At 39.4% G+C, this 21,583-nt stretch overlaps 2 protein-coding genes across 3 annotated transcripts in view; one reads left to right on the top strand and one right to left on the bottom strand.

Annotated features, from left to right (window-relative positions):
• LOC138982684 (F-box/LRR-repeat protein fbxl-1-like) overlaps window positions 1–609 on the bottom strand; it is an 86,618-nt gene extending 86,009 nt beyond the window's left edge. The window contains exons 1-2 of one of the 2 annotated variants that reach the window (XM_070356011.1): window positions 204–609; window positions 44–156 (exon numbers count right to left, since the gene is read on the bottom strand). In XM_070356011.1, the coding sequence (XP_070212112.1) occupies window positions 44–139 (96 nt within the window). In that variant the 5' untranslated portion in view covers window positions 140–156; window positions 204–609. Of the gene's footprint in view, window positions 1–43 lie in introns of both variants that reach the window. The other variant, XM_070356010.1, reaches the window with a different exon arrangement.
• The window catches only part of LOC138982685 (zinc transporter ZIP13-like), a 47,351-nt gene extending 30,488 nt beyond the window's left edge, over window positions 1–16,863 (top strand). Inside the window, exons 2-8 of the mRNA XM_070356013.1 lie at window positions 2,976–3,080; window positions 4,620–4,723; window positions 5,506–5,730; window positions 9,886–9,975; window positions 10,587–10,700; window positions 15,529–15,689; window positions 16,177–16,863. Coding sequence (XP_070212114.1) covers window positions 2,976–3,080; window positions 4,620–4,723; window positions 5,506–5,730; window positions 9,886–9,975; window positions 10,587–10,700; window positions 15,529–15,689; window positions 16,177–16,252 — 875 coding nt within the window. The 3' untranslated portion in view covers window positions 16,253–16,863. The remainder of the gene's footprint in view (window positions 1–2,975; window positions 3,081–4,619; window positions 4,724–5,505; window positions 5,731–9,885; window positions 9,976–10,586; window positions 10,701–15,528; window positions 15,690–16,176) is intronic.
• Window positions 16,864–21,583: the final 4,720 nt, after the last annotated feature.

The raw sequence follows: 21,583 nt of genomic DNA, 5'->3' as shown, positions 1-21,583 counted from the left end.
TTTGGAGTTGGACAAGGTTCATAAATACAGTGTACGAACTTACCGACTTGGGGGCGATCGTGGGCCGCTCTCTGGACCCCACGTTGCTGGCAGAGCGGCTGACACTCGCTTCCTTGCGCGATTCCTGTATCGTCAACATGCTGTCACTCAGTGTCACTGTCACCCGGTTCACGTGCTCACACCTGTCTGGCTGTCACAACAACCTGTCACACTCTGCACGTGTTCAGATCTGTGTCGGTCTCACCACAACTTGTCCAACTCTTCCTCGCCGATCACGAAATGTAATCCTGCACAGCGGCGCAGCGACTGACGTGGGTGGTGTTGTTTGTGTGTATAACGTGCAGACTCACACTAAGCTGACACCACATAACCTATACACTACACTACACTACACTACACTACACTAGCTGCACTGGGGGGAGAAAGCGAGAGGACCGTGGTGTGTACACATGCACACAGCACTAAGCGGTCAGGTGTTGATGCGCCATGCATGTGCTTTGAAGCCTGGCAAGACACGCGGGGCTCCAGCTGGAGGAGCAGTGGGTATAGAGACACAGGCCGGTACCACTCAGCTTGTGACGTGACGCCAAATTCGGCACTGACACAGCCTCTGTTCCTGGCTTTTTTTCACGGTGCTAACACTGGCTCGGGTTCCCCCTGGGGGAGGTTTCCTGGAGGCTGTCCCGGGATCCTCCCCCCCCCCCATCCCCTTTCACTTTCAGGCTGGCACCAGTGTCGTTCGCCTTTATGTATTAATAGTTAATTGTGATCCGCGGGGACTGTGTGAGATAAGACGCGGTGGGTGCCAAATGGCGTGCCAGAAACGTTGGATTAAACGGGGAGGGATGTTCGCTAGCTGTGCTGTCTTCTGGGATTGTTATTCCAAGAGAGGACGTTGACCCTGACTGCTTGCAGTGTCCCCTATTGGGGGAATGGGCCGGGTAATAGTCAAAGAGGGGGGGGGGGGGGTATGAAGTATAGTGGAGCATATAAGTAGCTTTGGTGTGGAGGACAAACATGGGGGGGCCCGGGTAGCTCAGGTAGCTCAGGTGGTAGAGCACTGGACTTGTGATCCAGAGGTCGCTGGTTCGAATCCGGGCCGGGACGGACACGGGTCAACTTTATGTGCAGACCCAGAGACGGTATCCATCTCCCACCCCCGTGTCACCACAGTGGCACGTAAAAGACCTCGGTCATTCTACCATAAGTGCAGATGGCTGATACCACCTAAACACGCATACACTTGTGTATCTCATCTAAAGTCGGGTTAAAACCCGGGAACATGCCCCTAATGGCTTTGCCGTGAGGGCGTAAAACTTGAATTTCTCGAGGACAAACAAGGGGTTGAATCAAAGTGCCTGGCCGGGGTCATTCCATTGACTAGTTGTACCCTATCACCTTCCACAGTGGAACCCCTTTTTTAAGACCCCCCCCCCCCCCCCCCCCCCCCCCCCTCGATTTAAGACTCCCTCCATTTTAAGATTTGTTTTCTCAGATTTTCTGTTCATAACCTCCATTTGAGACTCCCTCCATTTTAAGATCTAATTTTCTTTCATTTTGGGAGGTCTTAAAATCCCCTGTAGGAAGGCACAATTGTCTTACAACTTACTGTAAGGGGCATAATGCGCACAGTGGAGGCATGTGTGATTAGCATTGTCTTACAACTTACTGTAAGGGGCATAATGCGCGGCAGAGTGGAGGCATGTGTGATTAGCATTGTCTTACAACTTACTGTAAGGGGCATAATGCGCACAGTGGAGGCATGTGTGATTAGCATTGTCTTACAACTTACTGTAAGGGGCATAATGCGCGGCAGAGTGGAGGCATTTGTGATTAGCATTGTGTTACACCTTACTGTAAGGGGCATAATGCGCACAGTGGAGGCATGTGTGATTAGCATTGTCTTACAACTTACTGTAAGGGGCATAATGCGCACAGTGGAGGCATGTGTGATTAGCATTGTCTTACAACTTACTATTAGGGGCGTAATGCGCGGCAGAGTGGAGGCATGTGTGATTAGCATTGTGTTACAACTTACTATAAGGGGCATAATGCGCGGCAGAGTGGAGGCATGTGTGATTAGCATTGTGTTACAACTTACTATAAGGGGCATAATGCGCGGCAGAGTGGAGGCATGTGTGATTAGCATACTTGTGAATACGCAGTCCCACATGGACATGTATTATTGTGGTCATCTGAATATTGCCAGGACATCTTTTTGTCATTAATCATGTTTTACAATGCAGACATCAGACATAGAATTGTAGTTTTTGATACAACAGAGCTCCCATTGGAAGACCAAAGCAGCATCTGAGAAGAGCAGCTCTCAGAAAGGAGAGAGTCTTATTTTTGTTTGTTTGTTTGCTTAACGCCCAGCCGACCACGAAGGGCCATAATTATCAGGGCGGTAGAGAGTCTTAGAACAGAGAAACATTTACACAGGTTGTTGAAGGAAACTCTGAAAAAGCAAGGTCCCACACGGGTGTGGTTGTGGATTTGAATGGTTGGTTGTTGGTTGGTTTTTGGGGTTTTAATGTCCCTTCAGCAGATGCTAGCTGCTATTTGAGACCGTGGATTTGAATAGGTGTGTGTGTGTGTGTGTGTGTGTGTGTGTGTGTGTGTGTGTGTGTGCTTAAATAAGGATAAGATATCATAATTATATTACTGTGATGTTACCCTTACTGAAATTAAAGTTGCTTCCTCCCTGGAAGTCCAGTGGCCCACGGCTGTCATCTTCTCATCTACTGCTGTCACAATTGAATGACTGCCCTCAAAGAAGGGGAGGGGGGGGGATAGGAGGGGTTGGGTAGGGGTAGTTAGAAGGACAACTCAATAATGAATTGCTGTGCACGTATTCTGTGAGTGTGTCCTCACCAACTGAGACCTCGGGTCAATGACCCATACTTGCCAATGAGCAAGTTTTACCTATGGGACGGTCTCCTTTGATGTCTGAGAGGAAACTCTTCCTGTTTCAGCACCCGCTGCCCGCTTGAAACTGATGCTGAGTTTTGCTGTGGGGAGTCTGCTGGGCGACGTCTTCTGCCACCTGCTGCCCGAAGTCTGGAACTATATGGACAGAGGTTGGTTGTACAAAAAAACACGGCAATATTACAATGATTGTAAGCAGTACACTTCCATGCGAGTACAAATTCTGCAAGGGTAGTAGAAACCGCCTGGCAACTCGCCCGGCTGGCCAGTGACAATTCTGGTCCCATGCAACACTTTTGGTTGTAATATCGAGTTTCAAAGCCATGTTAACTCTGCAGATGCAGCTACTCTGGTATGTACCGGGCCAGCGACATTTCTGGCTGGCTAGTAACTTTCGTTAAGTTACTCGCCCGGTTGGCGAGTTAAAATTTTGAGATTTGGACTTCCCTGTACATGGACAGAGGTCGGTTGCTTCCTCCGCTCATCCCAGTGTCTGTCTTGTGTAGAGTTGAGAAGTTGTAACGCAAAAGACCCTGGGAGTTTAAAACCAATCCACCAGGTCATTGCTGAAATGCATGTACATCGCTTTTTGAGTCACTTGAGAAAAAGTGACTCTATGTAATCGGTCAGTGTTAGTTTGTCCGGCCGGCCGGCCAGTCGGCCGGCCGTCCGTAGACACCACCTTAACGTTGGACTTTTCTCGGAAACTATCAAAGCGATCGGGCTCATATTTTGTTTAGTCGTGACCTCCAATGACCTCTACACTTTAACGATGGTTTCGTTGACCTTTGACCTTTTTCAAGGTCACAGGTCAGCGTCAAAGGAAAAATTAGACATTTTATATCTTTGACAAAGTTCATCGGATGTGATTGAAACTTTGTAGGATTATTCTTTACATCAAAGTATTTACATCTGTAGCCTTTTACGAACGTTATCAGAAAAACAAGGGAGATAACTAGCCTTTTCTGTTCGGCAACACACAACTTAACGTTGGGCTTTTCTCGGAAACTATAAAAGTGACCGGGCTCAAATTTTATGTGAACGTGACTCATTGTGTTGTGAATAGCAATTTCTTCCTGTCCATCTGATGCCTCATATAATATTCAGAACTGCGAAAGTGACTCGATCGAGCGTTTGCTCTTCTTGTTGTAATGGTAGTGGTACGTCCCCCCCAAATTGACACAGAAATCTCCAGTTCTCAAACGCTTATATGATTGGCACCTGCATCAGTAGGAATGGCATAACAAGAAATACACAAGATAACCAAACGACTATAATTGATATGATGACTTTCCCCTCGTATGTGAAAGATGCCAAGTTGTACATATCCTGAATTTTCGTGGATATTTTAATTGGTACCTAATTATGTTTTGTCAGGTCGATAGTGGGAGTACCTTTTGAGCAGTGGTCACGTGACCCCTGTTAAAGAAACCTTTAATCCAAAAAGTGTTCCAGATTGCCAAGTGAAGTGCTTTTAATGGCATAGAAAGTTTGGATAGAAATACATGGGAAGTAATGTTCCAGTTGGGATATAAAAATTGTTGCAAAATTTGTTCAGCTAAGTTTACATTTTGGTTTTATGCTATGCTGTACATAGAGGTTTCGTGCAAAAATCTGCTTGGAGGTTTCCTGGTCGGTGTGTTGTGTTTGGTGTGACATATGTGAAAATAATGTTCACGTTTGTTTGTCAGATGACCATGGTGCCCACACACGCGTAGGACTGTGGGTGATCGGAGGCCTGCTCTTCTTTATGATCGTGGAAAAACTGATGGCAGATGAGTCAGAGTTTGAACCTGTGAGTTCACCTCCTTGTGTGTGTGTGTGTGTGTGTGTGTGTGTGTGTGTGTGTGTTTGTGTGTGTGTGTGTGTGTGGATGCATTGTCCAAAGATGTGGGAAGTACATTATCATAACTATCGTGACATATTATTAACTTCATTTTGTTACCATACTGATTGTACAGGGTGACACAAAAAAAACAGATCTATCCCACCAAAAGTTTAATATTTTCTGAAATAATCAGCCGATTCTTTTATTTTTTCAGGTGAGCCAAGCTGAAATGATGTTCTAACAGCCCACCAAGTTTGAGCTTCAAGATGTCATGGACAACGGAGCATAAGACATTTATAGTCGAGGCCTATTTTCGGTCGAATTCTATCCAGACTGGTCAGCCGCAGATGTGACCCAGAGTGGTCCCCCTATTCACCGGACTTGAACCCCCCAGATTTTTATCTGTGGGGGTACCTCAAGGACAGGGTATATGGCAACAACCCCCAGACCATCCCTGATCTTAAGGCAGCAATAACAGCAGCTGTAAGAGCGATCCCACATCTGCGGCTGACCAGTCTGGATAGAATTCGACCGAAAATAGGCCTCGACTATAAATGTCTTATGCTCCGTTGTCCATGACATCTTGAAGCTCAAACTTGGTGGGCTGTTAGAACATCATTTCAGCTTGGCTCACCTGAAAAAATAAAAGAATCGGCTGATTATTTCAGAAAATATTAAACTTTTGGTGGGCTCTGTTTTTTTTGTGTCACCCTGTACATGAATAACACCAACTTTCCATTTGTCCACAGTTAGAAGACACCTGCGATGAAGAGGACACAGCCATTGAAGAAGATGACAACAGCAACCAGTCACAAACCAGGAAAAGAAATCCACAGAACCAGTCATCATCAAAACAGAACGTGCAGTTGTCGAGATCAGCGCCAGATGAAACTGGAACTACACATAAAAGAAAGAGAACAATTTCATCCAGTTCTGCTGCGTCTTCTTCAAAGTCTAAGGAGCCACATATAAAAGTATGTCTGTGTTCTGTTGTGTTGATCGCTTGGTTAGTTGGTTGATTAGTTTTTTCAAATTCTGAGCACAGAGAGAAAGAATAAAAAAAAAAGTAATTTGATGGACGAGGTTGCCGCTGATTATAGTTTGGGGGTGGGAGGTGTGTGAGTTGGGGATGGAAGCTGTGTAAGTGATAGCAGACCTGTACAAATGTACAAGGAAGCTTTCTGCGCATACTTTTGTGTTGGAGTTAAAGATCAGGCACAAATCTGAGAGTAAAAAGAAAACGAGAGACAGACAGAGATGGAGAGACGGAAAAAGATCAAAATATCTTTCAAAGATTATAGGGCGGCGAATTTACGGTTTCTTACCCTACCTCAAATTTGAAAGGGATCAGAGGGAGTGGTAAAATCGAGGTAAAGTTACAGCTGTTATTAACTGAACATCTTGAAACCTTGGGTCATAAAAGAGAGGTTCCATCCTAAAAGAGAGGTTCCATCCTAAAAGAGAGGTTAGAGAGGTTCCATCCTAAAAGAGAGGTTCCATCCTAATAGAGAGGTTCCATCCTAAAAGAGAGAGGTTCCATCCTAAAAGAGAGAGGTTCCATCCTAAAAGAGAGGTTCCATCCTAAAAGAGAGAGGTTCCATCCTAAAAGAGAGAGGTTCCATCCTAAAAGAGAGGTTCCATCCTAAAAGAGAGAGGTTCCATCCTAAAAGAGAGGTTCCATCCTAAGAGAGAGGTTCCATCCTAAAAGAGAGAAGTTCCATCCTGAAAGAGAGAGGTTCCATCCTAAAAGAGAGGTTCCATCCTAAAAGAGAGAGGTTCCATCCTAAAAGAGAGGTTCCATCCTAAAAGAGAGAGGTTCCATCCTAAAAGAGAGAGGTTCCATCCTAAGAGAGAGGTTCCATCATAAAAGAGAGGTTCCATCCTAAAAGAGAGGTTCCATCCTAAAAGAGAGGTTCCATCCTAAAAGAGAGGTCCCATCCTAAAAGAGAGAGGTTCCATCTTAAAAGAGAGAGGTTCCATCTTAAAAGAGAGAGGTTCCATCCTAAAAGAGAGGTTCCATCCTAAAAGAGAGGTTCCATCCTAAAAGAGAGAGGTTCCATCCTAAGAGAGAGGTTCCATCCTAAGAGAGAGAGGTTCCATCTTAAAAGAGAGAGGTTCCATCCTAAAAGAGAGGTTCCATCCTAAAAGAGAGAGGTTCCATCCTAAAATAGAGGTTCCATCCTGAAAGAGAGGTTCCATCCTAAAAGAGAGAGGTTCCACCCTAAAAGAGAGAGGTTCCATCGTAAAAGAGAGGTTCCATCCTAAGAGAGAGGTTCCATCCTAAAAGAGAGAGGTTCCATCCTAAAAGAGAGAGTTTCTATATCATAAAAGAGGTTCCATCCTAAAAGAGAGGTTCCATCCTAAAAGAGAGGTTCCATCCTAAGAGAGAGAGGTTCCATCCTAAGAGAGAGAGGTTCCATCCTAAAAGAGAGAGGTTCCATATGTGAACAGCTCAGATCATGGGTAATTTTAACACCTTCACATTTAAATGCTTATTTTATAGCCATCCATTGAATTGAGAAGAAAACAAAGCATACTAAACTGCTAAGCATGAATCAAACAATAAGAAAATAAAAAGAACCAACAGCATCGTTTTGTATGTGTGGGTAGTAAACACGTTTTATTTACAAAACACGGCGGAAAATGGCGACAAATTTGTTGCACAGCGACAGGTCACTTTCTTCAACCAAGGCCAGTACTTTCATACATGACAAAGGAAAGCAAATATGGCCTGAATAATAAAGTTATAGTGTTCCTTTGCGTGTCTGAGTGATAAACTGTTTTAACCAACTATCTTCTGAAACGTAATTGCACTCAGCAGATTTGTCTTCCGCTCATAACTTTCGTGTCACACGGTCTTTGCGACAAACAGATAGATCGCATTCTCGCAGAAAATCATTGACAACACAGACCAGTCATTTTTAGCATTGCATTTGGGAAGGGCTACTATTATAGTGTGTTTTAAGAAAGAAAAACATTACAGTATCGGCAGAACACGACCAAATGAGTTTTCGTGTCACAGCGTTATGGGCGTGAGATTGTGTTCTCACACTGTAGGAAAATCATTGACAACACAGACAAGTCAGTTTTAGCATAGACATTGGGAAAGGCTACTATTATAGTGTGTTTTAGGAAAGAAAAACATTATAGTATCAGCAGAACACGACCAAATCATGACAAATGAGTTTGCGTTTTGGGCGTTATGGGCGTTTTTTCACACTGCAGATCATATCTCAAAAACTACGGAGTGGATCTTTATGAAATTTGATATGGATATTTTTGACTGGATTTTCTCATAGAAGGTTTTTCCGTTTATTGATAGGACAGTTTGATGACGTCATATTTTACCGTTTGCCAAAAGGTCGAGGCAGCACTTTCACAGTTACAGTTTTTCATCAATTTGATCGAATTTCTTATCACACAATCTCAGATCTAGGCCGGATTATGGAATTGCATTTCAGTTTGGTCACTTAAAGTTTTGTTATTGAAATGTTTGTTCGAAATATGTCATTTTTTCACATTTTTAAAAACTAATATTTGAAACAAAAAATTTATATTGGTGTATTCCCTATTGCGTCCTGTATCTAAAACTATATAGTTTTGTTGTTTTGTATTGATAATTATGCTTAAAAATGAAGAAAACCGATAAATAACCACTATCTTTATTTATGAAAAAAGACACTTAAAAACAACTTCTATCTATTCCTTGCCATTTTCTGATTCCAAATATATATAGTTTCATGGTGTTTGACGTTGAAAATAGGCTAAAACTTAACAAACTCGGATCGTTGAATGGAAATTATACTTCCAAGCTCCGTGCAGCTGACAACATGATAAAAAAAACACGTCATTTCAAGTGTGGAACACGCTCATGACGTCATACTGAAAGGTGATGAATTATGGCTTCACCTTGCGATGTTTCATTTCAAACATGGTACAATTTTTAAAGGGGTTTCTTTCTCAGATTTCTGTTTGCCCTCTGTCTGTCTCTCTATGTCTCCGTCTGTCTGACTGATTCAATTAAATGTGTAATTACTTAGTTTTGCAAAAGTCAAACTAAGTAGGATATACCTAATTGATTCAGGTCTCTAAATTCTTATTGTAAAATTGTGAGTTTTATTCAAAACAAATTTAATTGGTGTTTTAAACTCAATAATGGGGCATGCTGTGATGAGTAGAAGAATGTGTGCTTACGAGCAGAAAAAGCCCATCAAAGTCAAGAATCGTGTTTTTCTTTTTCTATTTTCACCTTGTAGCTTCATACAGACACTAAGCAACAGTGTAGTTCCACTTCCAGTGCATATCTTGTACTTTAATTTTGACCATCTGTGTAACACTTTATTGACCCATGATCTGAGCTGTTCACATATCATAAAAGAGAGGTTCCATCCTAAGAGAGAGGTTCCATCCTAAAAGAGAGGTTCCATCCTAAAAGAGAGAGGTTCCATCCTAAAAGAGAGAGGTTCCATCTTAAAAGAGAGAGGTTCCATCCTAAAAGAGAGGTTCCATCCTAAAAGAGAGAGGTTCCATCCTAAAAGAGAGGTTCCATCCTAAGAGAGAGAGGTTCCATCCTAAAAGAGAGGTTCCATCCTAAAAGAGAGAGGTTCCATCCTAAAAGAGAGGTCCCATCTTAAAAGAGAGAGGTTCCATCCTAAAAGAGAGAGGTTCCATCCTAAAAGAGAGAGGTTCCATCCTAAAAGAGAGGTTCCATCCTAAAAGAGAGGTTCCATCATAAAAGAGAGGTTCCATCCTAAAAGAGAGAGGTTCCATCCTAAAAGGTTCCATCCTAAAAGAGAGAGGTTCCTTCCTAAAAGAGAGGTTCCATCCTAAAAGAGAGGTTCCATCCTAAGAGAGGTTCCATCCTAAAAGAGAGAGGTTCCATCCTAAAAGAGGTTCCATCCTAAAAGAGAGAGGTTCCATCCTAAAAGAGAGAGGTTCCATCCTAAAAGAGAGGTTCCATCCTAAAAGAGAGAGGTTCCATCCTAAAAGAGAGAGGTTCCATCCTAAAAGAGAGGTTCCATCCTAAAAGAGAGGTTCCATCCTAATAGAGAGGTTCCATCCTAATAGAGAGGTTCCACAGTATTCAAGAGTACCACTGATGTTTTGCTTATAGTACTGATTGCTTGCAGGTCAGTGGTTACCTGAATTTATTCGCCAATGTGGTGGACAATTTTACCCATGGGCTGGCTGTAGCCGGCAGCTTCCTGGTCAGTCGCAGGGTGAGTGACAGAAGAGTTTATGACTCAAAGACTGGAGTTTGTGTGTGAGTGTGTGTGTGTGTGTGCGTGTGCGAGAGTGCATGCATGAGCGCGTGAGTGTGTGTGGGAGGGGGGGGGGGGGGTGTGTGTGTGGCTGGGTGGGTTGGGGGGCATATGAGGGTTTTGAACCGTTCAACTGTTTGAACAGTTGCAACTTGTTGACTTGAATTCTGTTAAATATTTCTTACTTGTTTTTAGCTTTTTTCCCTTCTCCTCTTTCTTTCTGTTTGGTAAGGGCTTTGCACATATCTCTGCATATTATTCGTGGTGTTTGAGATGAAATTCTTTCCATCAGTACCAGTGCTTGTTTGAAAGACGTTTAAATGAAGTATGAAACATGTCGAAAGATAAAAATGGCAAGATATTCTTCAAAATCACGCTCTTGCCCAAGAAAATCAACAGCTCTCAGTCCTGTCTGGTTCTATAAAAGGGATATCCCGTTTACCTTTATTCAAGTTTTTTTTATATAATTTATAAATGTGTTGACTGTTCAGTTAGTAAGTTTGTTATTAAATTAGTTAGTTAATTTATGGTTTTGTTTTAGGTTTTGACTTTGATTTATTTATGTGCAGGTTGGTTTATTAACAACAGGAGCCATTCTGGTGCATGAGATTCCCCATGAGATAGGGGATTTCGCCATCCTCCTGCGCTCCGGCTTTGACCGGTGGAAAGCAGCAAAAGCTCAGGTACACAGATTAAACCAGATTTTTTGTTTCCCCTGTACTGAGTTGCAATTTTTATTGTTAAGCATCAGATTCGTGTTGATTTTGTCAACATCTCAGCAATCATTTTTTGTTTGTTTTAAAAATGGAGCCAAAGATTGAAGTTGGCTGTATAGATACCCCTGTTTGTGTTTCAGTTTGTCATGATTCCTTGATGTTCTGTTTTTAGGTTTAAACAGTGGTATATTCATTTGCATACTCATGAGGGTTTAGTTATTTAAGAAAAAAAATGATACAAAGCTTATGGCTTATACTGGTGTCTTCAAGAAAGAATATCAACTGGTGATAATAAAGTGATTAACATTAAGGTTATACATTACACACACACTGTCTCTCACTTTTAACATTAAGGTTATACATTACACACACACTGTCTCTCACTTTTAACATTAAGGTTATACATTACACACACACTGTCTCTGTTTTAACATTAAGGTTATACATTACATACACACTGTCTCTCACTTTTAACATTAAGGTTATACATTACATACACACTGTCTCTCAGTTTTAACATTAAGGTTATACATTACACACACACTGTCTCTCACTTTTAACATTAAGGTTATACATTACACACACACTGTCTCTCACTTTTAACATTAAGGTTATACATTACACACACACTGTCTCTCACTTTTAACATTAAGGTTATACATTACACACACACTGTCTCTCACTTTTAACATTAAGGTTATACATTACACACACACTGTCTCTCACTTTTAACATTAAGGTTATACATTACACACACACTGTCTCTCAGTTTTAACATTAAGGTTATACATTACACACACACTGTCTCTCACTTTTAACATTAAGGTTATACATTACACACACACTGTCTCTCACTTTTAACATTAAGGTTATACATTACACACACACTGTCTCTCACTTTTAACATTAAGGTTATACATTACACACACACTGTCTCTCAGTTTTAACATTAAGGTTATACATTACACACACACTGTCTCTCAGTTTTAACATTAAGGTTATACATTACACACACACTGTCTCTCACTTTTAACATTAAGGTTATACATTACACACACACTGTCTCTCACTTTTAACATTAAGGTTATACATACACACTGTCTCTCACTTTTAACATTAAGGTTATACATTACATACACACTGTCTCTCACTTTTAACATTAAGGTTATACATACACACTGTCTCTCAGTTTTAACATTAAGGTTATACATTACACACACACTGTCTCTTACTTTTAACATTAAGGTTATACATACACACTGTCTCTCACTTTTAACATTAAGGTTATACATACACACTGTCTCTCACTTTTAACATTAAGGTTATACATTACACACACACTGTCTCTCACTTTTAACATTAAGGTTATACATTACACACACACTGTCTCTCACTTTTAACATTAAGGTTATACATTACACACACACTGTCTCTCACTTTTAACATTAAGGTTATACACACACACTGTCTCTCACTTTTAACATTAAGGTTATACACACACACTGTCTCTCACTTTTAACATTAAGGTTATACACACACACTGTCTCTCACTTTTAACATTAAGGTTATACATTACACACACACTGTCTCTCACTTTTAACATTAAGGTTATACACACACACTGTCTCTCACTTTTAACATTAAGGTTATACATTACACACACACGGTCTCTCACTTTTAACATTAAGGTTATACACACACACTGTCTCTCACTTTTAACATTAAGGTTATACATTACACACACACTGTCTCTTACTTTTAACATTAAGGTTATACATTACACACACACTGTCTCTTACTTTTAACATTAAGGTTATACATTACACACACACGGTCTCTGTTTTAACATTAAGGTTATACATTACACACACACTGTCTCTTACTTTTAACATTAAGGTTATACATTACATACACACTGTCTCTCACTTTTAACATTAAGGTTATACATTACACACACACTGTCTCTGTTTTAACATTAAGGTTATACATTACATACACACGGTCTCTGTTTTAACATTAAGGTTATACATTACACACACACGGTCTCTGTTTTAACATTAAGGTTATACATTACATACACACTGTCTCTCACTTTTAACATTAAGGTTATACATACACACTGTCTCTCACTTTTAACATTAAGGTTATACATTACATACACACTGTCTCTCACTTTTAACATTAAGGTTATACATTACACACACACTGTCTCTCACTTTTAACATTAAGGTTATACATTACACACACACTGTCTCTCAGTTTTAACATTAAGGTTATACATTACACACACACTGTCTCTCAGTTTTAACATTAAGGTTATACATTACACACACACTGTCTCTCACTTTTAACATTAAGGTTATACATTACACACACACTGTCTCTTACTTTTAACATTAAGGTTATACATTACACACACTGTCTCTTACTTTTAACATTAAGGTTATACATTACATACACACTGTCTCTCACTTTTAACATTAAGGTTATACATTACACACACTGTCTCTGTTTTAACATTAAGGTTATACATTACACACACACTGTCTCTCACTTTTAACATTAAGGTTATACATACACACTGTCTCTCACTTTTTACATTAAGGTTATACACACACACTGTCTCTCACTTTTAACATTAAGGTTATACATTACACACACACTGTCTCTCACTTTTAACATTAAGGTTATACATTACACACACACTGTCTCTTACTTTTAACATTAAGGTTATACATTACACACACACTGTCTCTTACTTTTAACATTAAGGTTATACATACACACTGTCTCTCACTTTTAACATTAAGGTTATACACACACACTGTCTCTCACTTTTAACATTAAGGTTATACACACACACTGTCTCTTACTTTTAACATTAAGGTTATACATTACACACACACTGTCTCTCACTTTTAACATTAAGGTTATACATACACACTGTCTCTCACTTTTAACATTAAGGTTATACATTACACACACACTGTCTCTTACTTTTAACATTAAGGTTATACACACACACTGTCTCTCACTTTTAACATTAAGGTTATACACACACACTGTCTCTTACTTTTAACATTAAGGTTATACATTACACACACACTGTCTCTCACTTTTAACATTAAGGTTATACATTACACACACACTGTCTCTGTTTTAACATTAAGGTTATACATTACACACACACTGTCTCTCACTTTTAACATTAAGGTTATACATTACATACACACTGTCTCTCACTTTTAACATTAAGGTTATACATTACACACACACTGTCTCTGTTTTAACATTAAGGTTATACATTACACACACACTGTCTCTGTTTTAACATTAAGGTTATACATTACACACACACTGTCTCTGTTTTAACATTAAGGTTATACATTACATACACACTGTCTCTCACTTTTAACATTAAGGTTATACATACACACTGTCTCTCAGTTTTAACATTAAGGTTATACATTACACACACACTGTCTCTCACTTTTAACATTAAGGTTATACATACACACTGTCTCTCAGTTTTAACATTAAGGTTATACATTACACACACACTGTCTCTTACTTTTAACATTAAGGTTATACATTACACACACACTGTCTCTTACTTTTAACATTAAGGTTATACATTACACACACTGTCTCTCACTTTTAACATTAAGGTTATACACACACACTGTCTCTCACTTTTAACATTAAGGTTATACACACACACTGTCTCTCACTTTTAACATTAAGGTTATACATACACACTGTCTCTCACTTTTAACATTAAGGTTATACATTACACACACACTGTCTCTCACTTTTAACATTAAGGTTATACATTACACACACACTGTCTCTCACTTTTAACATTAAGGTTATACATTACACACACACTGTCTCTGTTTTAACATTAAGGTTATACATTACACACACACTGTCTCTCACTTTTAACATTAAGGTTATACATTACACACACACTGTCTCTCACTTTTAACATTAAGGTTATACATACACACTGTCTCTCACTTTTAACATTAAGGTTATACATTACACACACACTGTCTCTCACTTTTAACATTAAGGTTATACATTACATACAAAAACTGTCTCTGTTTTAACATACACAACTGTAGCATCCAAAATGAAGAGTTGAAAAAGCAATTCCAGGACTGTAAGAAGTAAACTGTATTGACAGAGTTCGTACAGAGTCCTTGAACCCTGGAAAACTCCTTGAAAATTAGAAAACCTTTTCCAGGCCTTGAAAAGTGCTTGAAAATAGAGTTTTGTTAAATAGTCATTGAAAAGTACTTGATTTTTCCAAATTGTTGCCTATACATTTCGTCAGCAGCTTGTCTTATTTAAAACAAAATGCAACCCCCTTTTTTTTCGTCAAATACAATACACACATTTTGGGAGAATAAAAGATCGAGTGAAAACGAAAGTAGACGAACTAACTATTACTAGTCACCCGTAGAACTTTGGGGTCCTGATTTGGCCTATTATGGTCCGCTGGACCCGAAAAGCAACAGCTAACTAACTAACTAACTAACTTCCCTTCCCGGAAGTTGGCAAGGCAAACAACTACGGAATGACTAATAGTTTGCAGACTTGAAAAACTGAAGGTAAGCTTGGTGGTTTGCATTCATTTGAGGAAAATCATGTCCTTGAAAAGCATTTATTTGGTCCTGGAAATGTCCTTGAAAACTCATTGAATTGTATCAGCTCTGCCCTGCAGGAACCCTGTATTGACTCAAACATGTTCAAGACGACTAACTCGGAATGATTCACTCTGTTCTATCAGATTCTGACGGCCACAGGGGGCGTGTTTGGCGCCATCACTGCACTGACGGCCGAGCAGGCAGGGGAGAGAACTGCCTGGATTCTGGCCTTCACTTCCGGGGGCTTCCTCTACATCGCCTTGGTTACCGTCGTCCCCGACCTCCTGCAGGAAAAGCATGGATGGTACGTTTCCTGCTTGCCACTTGTCTGGCTGTATTGTTAGACCTGGGAACTCATACGAATTTACCGTATTTTGTACGCTTGATTGTCTAAAATACGATCAGTATTGTCGGTGGAAAAAAAAATCTGAAAAAAAAATCCTAGACTACCTTTCTTCACAAGCGCATTCTGAAGCTGATCCAGTATTTGAACACACCCGTTTTGCAGTTTTTGTGGCATGTCATGTGATGCGTAGTCTCGATTAACCCAGTTTATTGATAAACATGTTACTAAAAGCCCTTTTGAATCTCGTAAGAAGTGACGAGACGAAAACAGGTGAGAGGTCAATGGGTGGACAGAGTTGGTTGCTTTTCAAACTTTTCAAGCTTTTCAAGAATTTTTGTTTGCTTTCTCTGCAATATTGAGAGTATTTTGACGACTTGAAAGAATACTTGATTGAGGCTTCTGTTGCATTTAATATTACAGTAACTGACTTTTTTCTCTGTTGCAGGGAGTCGTTGAAACAAATATTTTTCATCATTCTAGGAATCCTGTGCATGGTCTTCGTCACATACTTCTCTGCATGATGTATTAGTAAATTGTTATTACGTGTAATTGTGCATGTGTCTGTGCGTGTGCATGGATTCCTGTGTACTTGTGTCAACATTTGTGTGTGTGTGTTCCATGTCCATGAGGGCTAGCATACAAATCTATCACTGATTGTACATGTACATGAGTTAATGAGATGCTGAGTGTCAGTGTTGGCTGATGGACATGAGTTGATGAGATGCTGAGTGTCAGTGTTGGCTGATGGACATGAGTTGATGAGATGGTGAGTGTCAGTGTTGGCTGATGGACATGAGTTGATGAGATGGTGAGTGTCAGTGTTGACTGATGGACATGAGTTGATGAGATGTTGAGTGTCAGTGTTGGCTGATGGACATGAGTTGATGAGATGCTGAGTGTCAGTGTTGGCTGATGGACATGAGTTGATGAGATGCTGAGTGTCAGTGTTGGCTGATGGACATGCAGAGAGGACAACATTGAAAGCCATTTACAGTGCTCTTATTGATGAGATTTGATTGTGGAACGAGTACAGTGGAACCCACCTTTTAAGACCTCCAACAATTTGAGCAAATCAGGTCTTAAAAGGAGGGAGTCTTAAAATGGGGGTACATTTATTGTGGTTATTAACAGAAAGTCTGGGAGGAAGTCTTAAATTGTGGGGTCTTAAAAGGGGGGTTCCACTGTATTGGTGTACTGGTTTTAAAACGAATATGCTGTTGTATTAAAACAATATTATATTGCAAATGGTTGCAGAAGTGAAATACAGGGTTCATGTGTACGTGAAAATGTTGCCATTCTACTGCTCCGTCGCGATATAACCTGGCCTTGAATGGTTGAAAACGACGTTAAACACCAAATAAAGAAAGAAAGATTCTACTGCTTGGCATACTGCTGTAGTGCACGAATTGTTGCCGTTCTTAATTTGATTCAGAAAAATGTTTCACCCAAAAAGCATTGCAATGCATTGTATGTCACTTGACCAGCTTATTAAGTTAGTGTACTAATAATTGTAGGATAGGGCCAAGATTTCCTATTTGTATCAGATCACTTTGGGGAGGGGGGGGGGGGGGGGGGTACTATGAACTTCTTGTTGTTAGAAATTGAGAGTAACACATGGTAGTGAGTCATTCGTGGTGAAAATGTCACTTGTGAACTTTCACTTGTAATTATTTCTTGAAAGTACAGAATTGTTGAAGTGGAAGAAGGGAGGTAATCCAGGGAAGCCTCAAAAGAAATATGAACACAAACCTTGGGGGAGTTAAACTTATTGAAGTTAAGCATCTCATATGTGACAAAGTAATTTAAATGAGGGAAAAAAGTCATGAGCGCAGTTCTAAGGTACAGATATATTTGCAGGTCAAGTGTCTACAGAGAAGTGATGATTTCTAACGGGTGGAAGAAGTACTTTGTACACATCAGGCAAACTTGGGTGCCTGACTGCTAGTGTGTAGCACAGCTAGAAGATAGGAATTAAATGCTTGTGAAGTCCAAAATACTATGAGACACTAAAAACATATATTTGTCTGTGGCTTCCATCTTTATCTGCATGTCCCTGTTCTACTTCACAAAGCAGTTTTGCATTTCTTTCTAAACTATAATGCATATCAAACAAGGGAGGCTCTGTTTTTGAGCTGGCACTAAACCCAGTCGGCAAGAATGTCGTGTCTTTCCGCTTCTCAGCACATCTCTAATCCTGCCGGCAGTGAACTGCAAAACTGTGAATTCTTTCCTGACAACTTTTTACATTAAACCTGGGAATTTACTCATGTGAGATCACCAATAAATGGCTATATTTTTTATATGTGTCTCCTTTTTTTAATGGTGATCATATCACAAAGTTTTATGGTTCTCTTTTACTTTCTTGATTTCATGAAATGATCTTAGCCATTGGGTGATGATGGGTATTTTTGTTCTGAAGCCATGACGATAATGTTTTGGTTTCTAATGAACTGTGTTCATCTCTGCTGGAAACGTTTATTTAGGAACCCTGAGTTTTGTATTTGTGCTTGCTCGGTCATGTTTCACAGTGGTATGAATCAGTTGATGGATACATGTACAAACGTTGACATTTTGGTGTTCTGCTCTATGAAAGTATTTGTTTGAGAACAAAATGTGTGTGTGTGTGTGTGTGTGTGTGTGTGTGTGTGTGTGTGTGTGTGTGTGTGTGTGACACAGTTTGTGCATTAATAGAAAATTGCATAATTCAGATTGCAATGCGTTCATTTAACATTGTTGTTATGAAAAGGAATGAGTTACATGCTTATCATTTTATTAATGTGTTGACCTGTTGTGATTCATTTTGTATTTTGTGCTGCTGCTTGGCTGTCCGTCTCTCTGTCTCTCTCTCTCTCTGTCTCTCGCTCTGTCTCTCGCTCTGTCTCTCCCTTTCTCTCTCCGTCTCCCACTCTCTCTCACTCTCTCTGTTAATGCAATTGTCTGTTTTTTTAAAAATACTTTGACAGCATCTTTCTAGAACATTGTTTGTTTAGTAATAATAGGTGTGTACATATCTCCTGCCGTCCAGTACCATTTCAATTAACGGCATTATCACGATCAGGGCAAAAGCGTCATGTTGGCTTCTGTGGGTAGTGTTAGTATTCTACAGGCAAGAAGTTATCAGGATATGATGATTGTAGTTGGTACCTTACATTTACCTTGTTGAACAAATGTTTTAACAATTCATATAGCTCATCGTATTGTAATTTTCAAGATTTTTGATGCTGAAACCTGCATTATCATTGTATCTTGGGGGATACATTTGCTTTCCAATACCAGGGTAAATATACTCCTTCTTCTTTTATAAACTGATTTGTTGCGATACTCAAATGCCTGTGAATTCCACAGAACAAAATTAAATGATACTCAGTCGATGAACACCTTCGCCCAAGTTAACCTATGCAGTATATATGAAGGGAAATAGTTACTACAGACATAATGGTCATGTCATTCCAAAAACAGGTGGAAATGCACTGATGTGCGCGTCTAATGCCACATCACCTGATCCTAAGTATTGTTGTCAAAAATGCTTTGAAATTAGTTTCACAGACGTTCCCTGAAGAATGGTTTTTGGTTGTAATAACAATTGCAATACCAGTACACTTGTAGTTAATGTTGAAGTAAAACATCCAAAACAATTAGTAAAAAAATAAAAAATAAAAATTCTAAAAACTTGTATTTTGTTTGGCTTTGTAAAAGACAGTTGTGGCTTTTCTTCATGGCTTTATTAATAGCATATATTTCTCTTAACAACCCTGTGATCATTCTGTACATTTTGTTTCCACTGGTGCTGTCAAACAAACAGGGCAAACTTAAAGTTATACATGTGTATGCAACATTTGAGCTTTGAACAGGTTTAACAAAAATAATAGGCCCTAGGTTTGTGGATCATTATCAGATCATTTTCATTGATGATGTAATATAATACAAATGGTAATATACATTCATGTCGTGTAGTGCATAATCAAATAGTGAGCATAAAGGAATAGTGATGGTTATGCAACAGAGTGTGCTTGTGTCAGCTTGATGCAAACCGAGGCAAGGAATTCGCAAACAGTGAATAGCAGTTGCAGCATTTGCATCACCTACACGTTGCCAATTTTATTTATGTTTGGCATGTTTGTGCTTTCATAAGCAGCAGCTGCTAATTTAGGGTAAAAAATCGTTTGTTTTGGGCTGAAAGTTTTTTAAATTTTTTTTTTTTTTTTTTTTACCGAGCCCCTCAGTTTTAGGCAAGACTCTTTAATGTTTTAAACTGTCATATGTCATTTGTTTAATATTGAGCACATGTTTCAAGCAGGACGGCTTAATTATTTAAGCTGTCAATTTGTCATGGATCACAAAGAGGTTGCAGCTTGTGTATGCTTTGAAAGTGTTTATACTACATAATACTATGCAAGTGTTTGCTTTTCAGAGCAAGGTACACAGTAAAGTGTGTTGTTTGGAGCTTGTGTCGGTTTGTACAGTAGCACACTCTACATCACTGCTACCTCCTTATAAGCTCAACATTTGTAGGGAACTTTCTGCAACTATTCTAATTGCATTGTAAAATGAAGGTGCTGCTTTATAGTTTAAATTGTCTCAATGGTTTCTGGACAGCAGCAGCTATTTATGCTAAAAAGCAATGTTCGTATAGTCAGTTTTAAAATAATTTTTTTAGGGGGGATGTTTTCCTCTTTCATTGTGTGTATGTGTGTTTGTGGGATGTGTGTTTGTGTGTATGTGTGTTTGTGGGATGTGTGTTTGTGGGATGTGTGTTTGTGGGATGTGTGTTTGTGGGATGTGTTCAGGTTGTTTTGGGGCAGGCGTACAGAGCTAGAGGAAACAATTTAATCGTCAGAACTTTATGACGAGTTTTCTAAATATTGAAAAAGAAGCACATATTGCAGCAAACAGGGTTGATGGGATAATTCAGAACGAGCATGACAAAAACAGAAGTCACTCAGTTAAATGTTACATGCGTATGTTTTGAATTGCAGAAATAGAAATCTATATTACTATTTCTCTGGATGTTATTCTCATCTTTAACGGACATGAATATTGAGCTAGAAGTCTAGCTGTAAAGAGGTATTCCACGCCAAAACTTTCTCACATGTGTAACAGCTGTGAGAGAGAGTCAGTTTCTTAGTGACTTTACTAATGAATGAATGTATGGGTAATGTGCTGTACACATTTTACACCTTGCTCTCATGTTAATTAAAGGGCTGGTTCTGGAAGAAATTTTTTTGTTTTTTTGTTTTTGAGACGGTTTCAGTGTGTGTTCAGTATCAACTTTATCCCATTAGTTTGAATTATTGAATTCATGCATAATGTTGTGAAAGTAATTTTACACTGTTAGAACAAAGATGTTTTTGCGCCCTTATCTATCTTTCTTCCTGGGTTTGAGTTCAGGGTTGGATTTGATTTGAATCTGTTTTTCTGCCTGTAAGCATTCTCAGTGTAAAAATGGTCTTTGAATTGTATGGAAGTGTAAAGTGGAGGAAAGCACTGAAAATCTGTGATGATGAATAAATACAGGGTGACACAAAAAAACCAGATCTATCCCACCAAAAGTTTAATATTTTCTGAAATAATCAGCCGATTCTTTTATTTTTTCAGGTGAGCCAAGCTGAAATGATGTTCTAACAGCCCACCAAGTTTGAGCTTCAAGATGTCATGGACAACGGAGCATAAGACATTTATAGTCGAGGCCTATTTTCGGTCGAATTCTATCCAGACTGGTCAGCCGCAGATGTGACCCAGAGTGGTCCCCCTATTCACCGGACTTGAACCCCCCAGATTTTTTATCTGTGGGGGTACCTCAAGGACAGGGTATATGGCAACAACCCCCAGACCATCCCTGATCTTAAGGCAGC

The sequence above is a fragment of the Littorina saxatilis genome, linkage group LG12 (genome assembly GCF_037325665.1).
Source record: "Littorina saxatilis isolate snail1 linkage group LG12, US_GU_Lsax_2.0, whole genome shotgun sequence".
Classification (NCBI taxonomy): domain Eukaryota; kingdom Metazoa; phylum Mollusca; class Gastropoda; order Littorinimorpha; family Littorinidae; genus Littorina; species Littorina saxatilis.
Note: the sequence above shows the minus strand (reverse complement) of the source record. Positions and strands in the feature narration are given on the sequence as shown.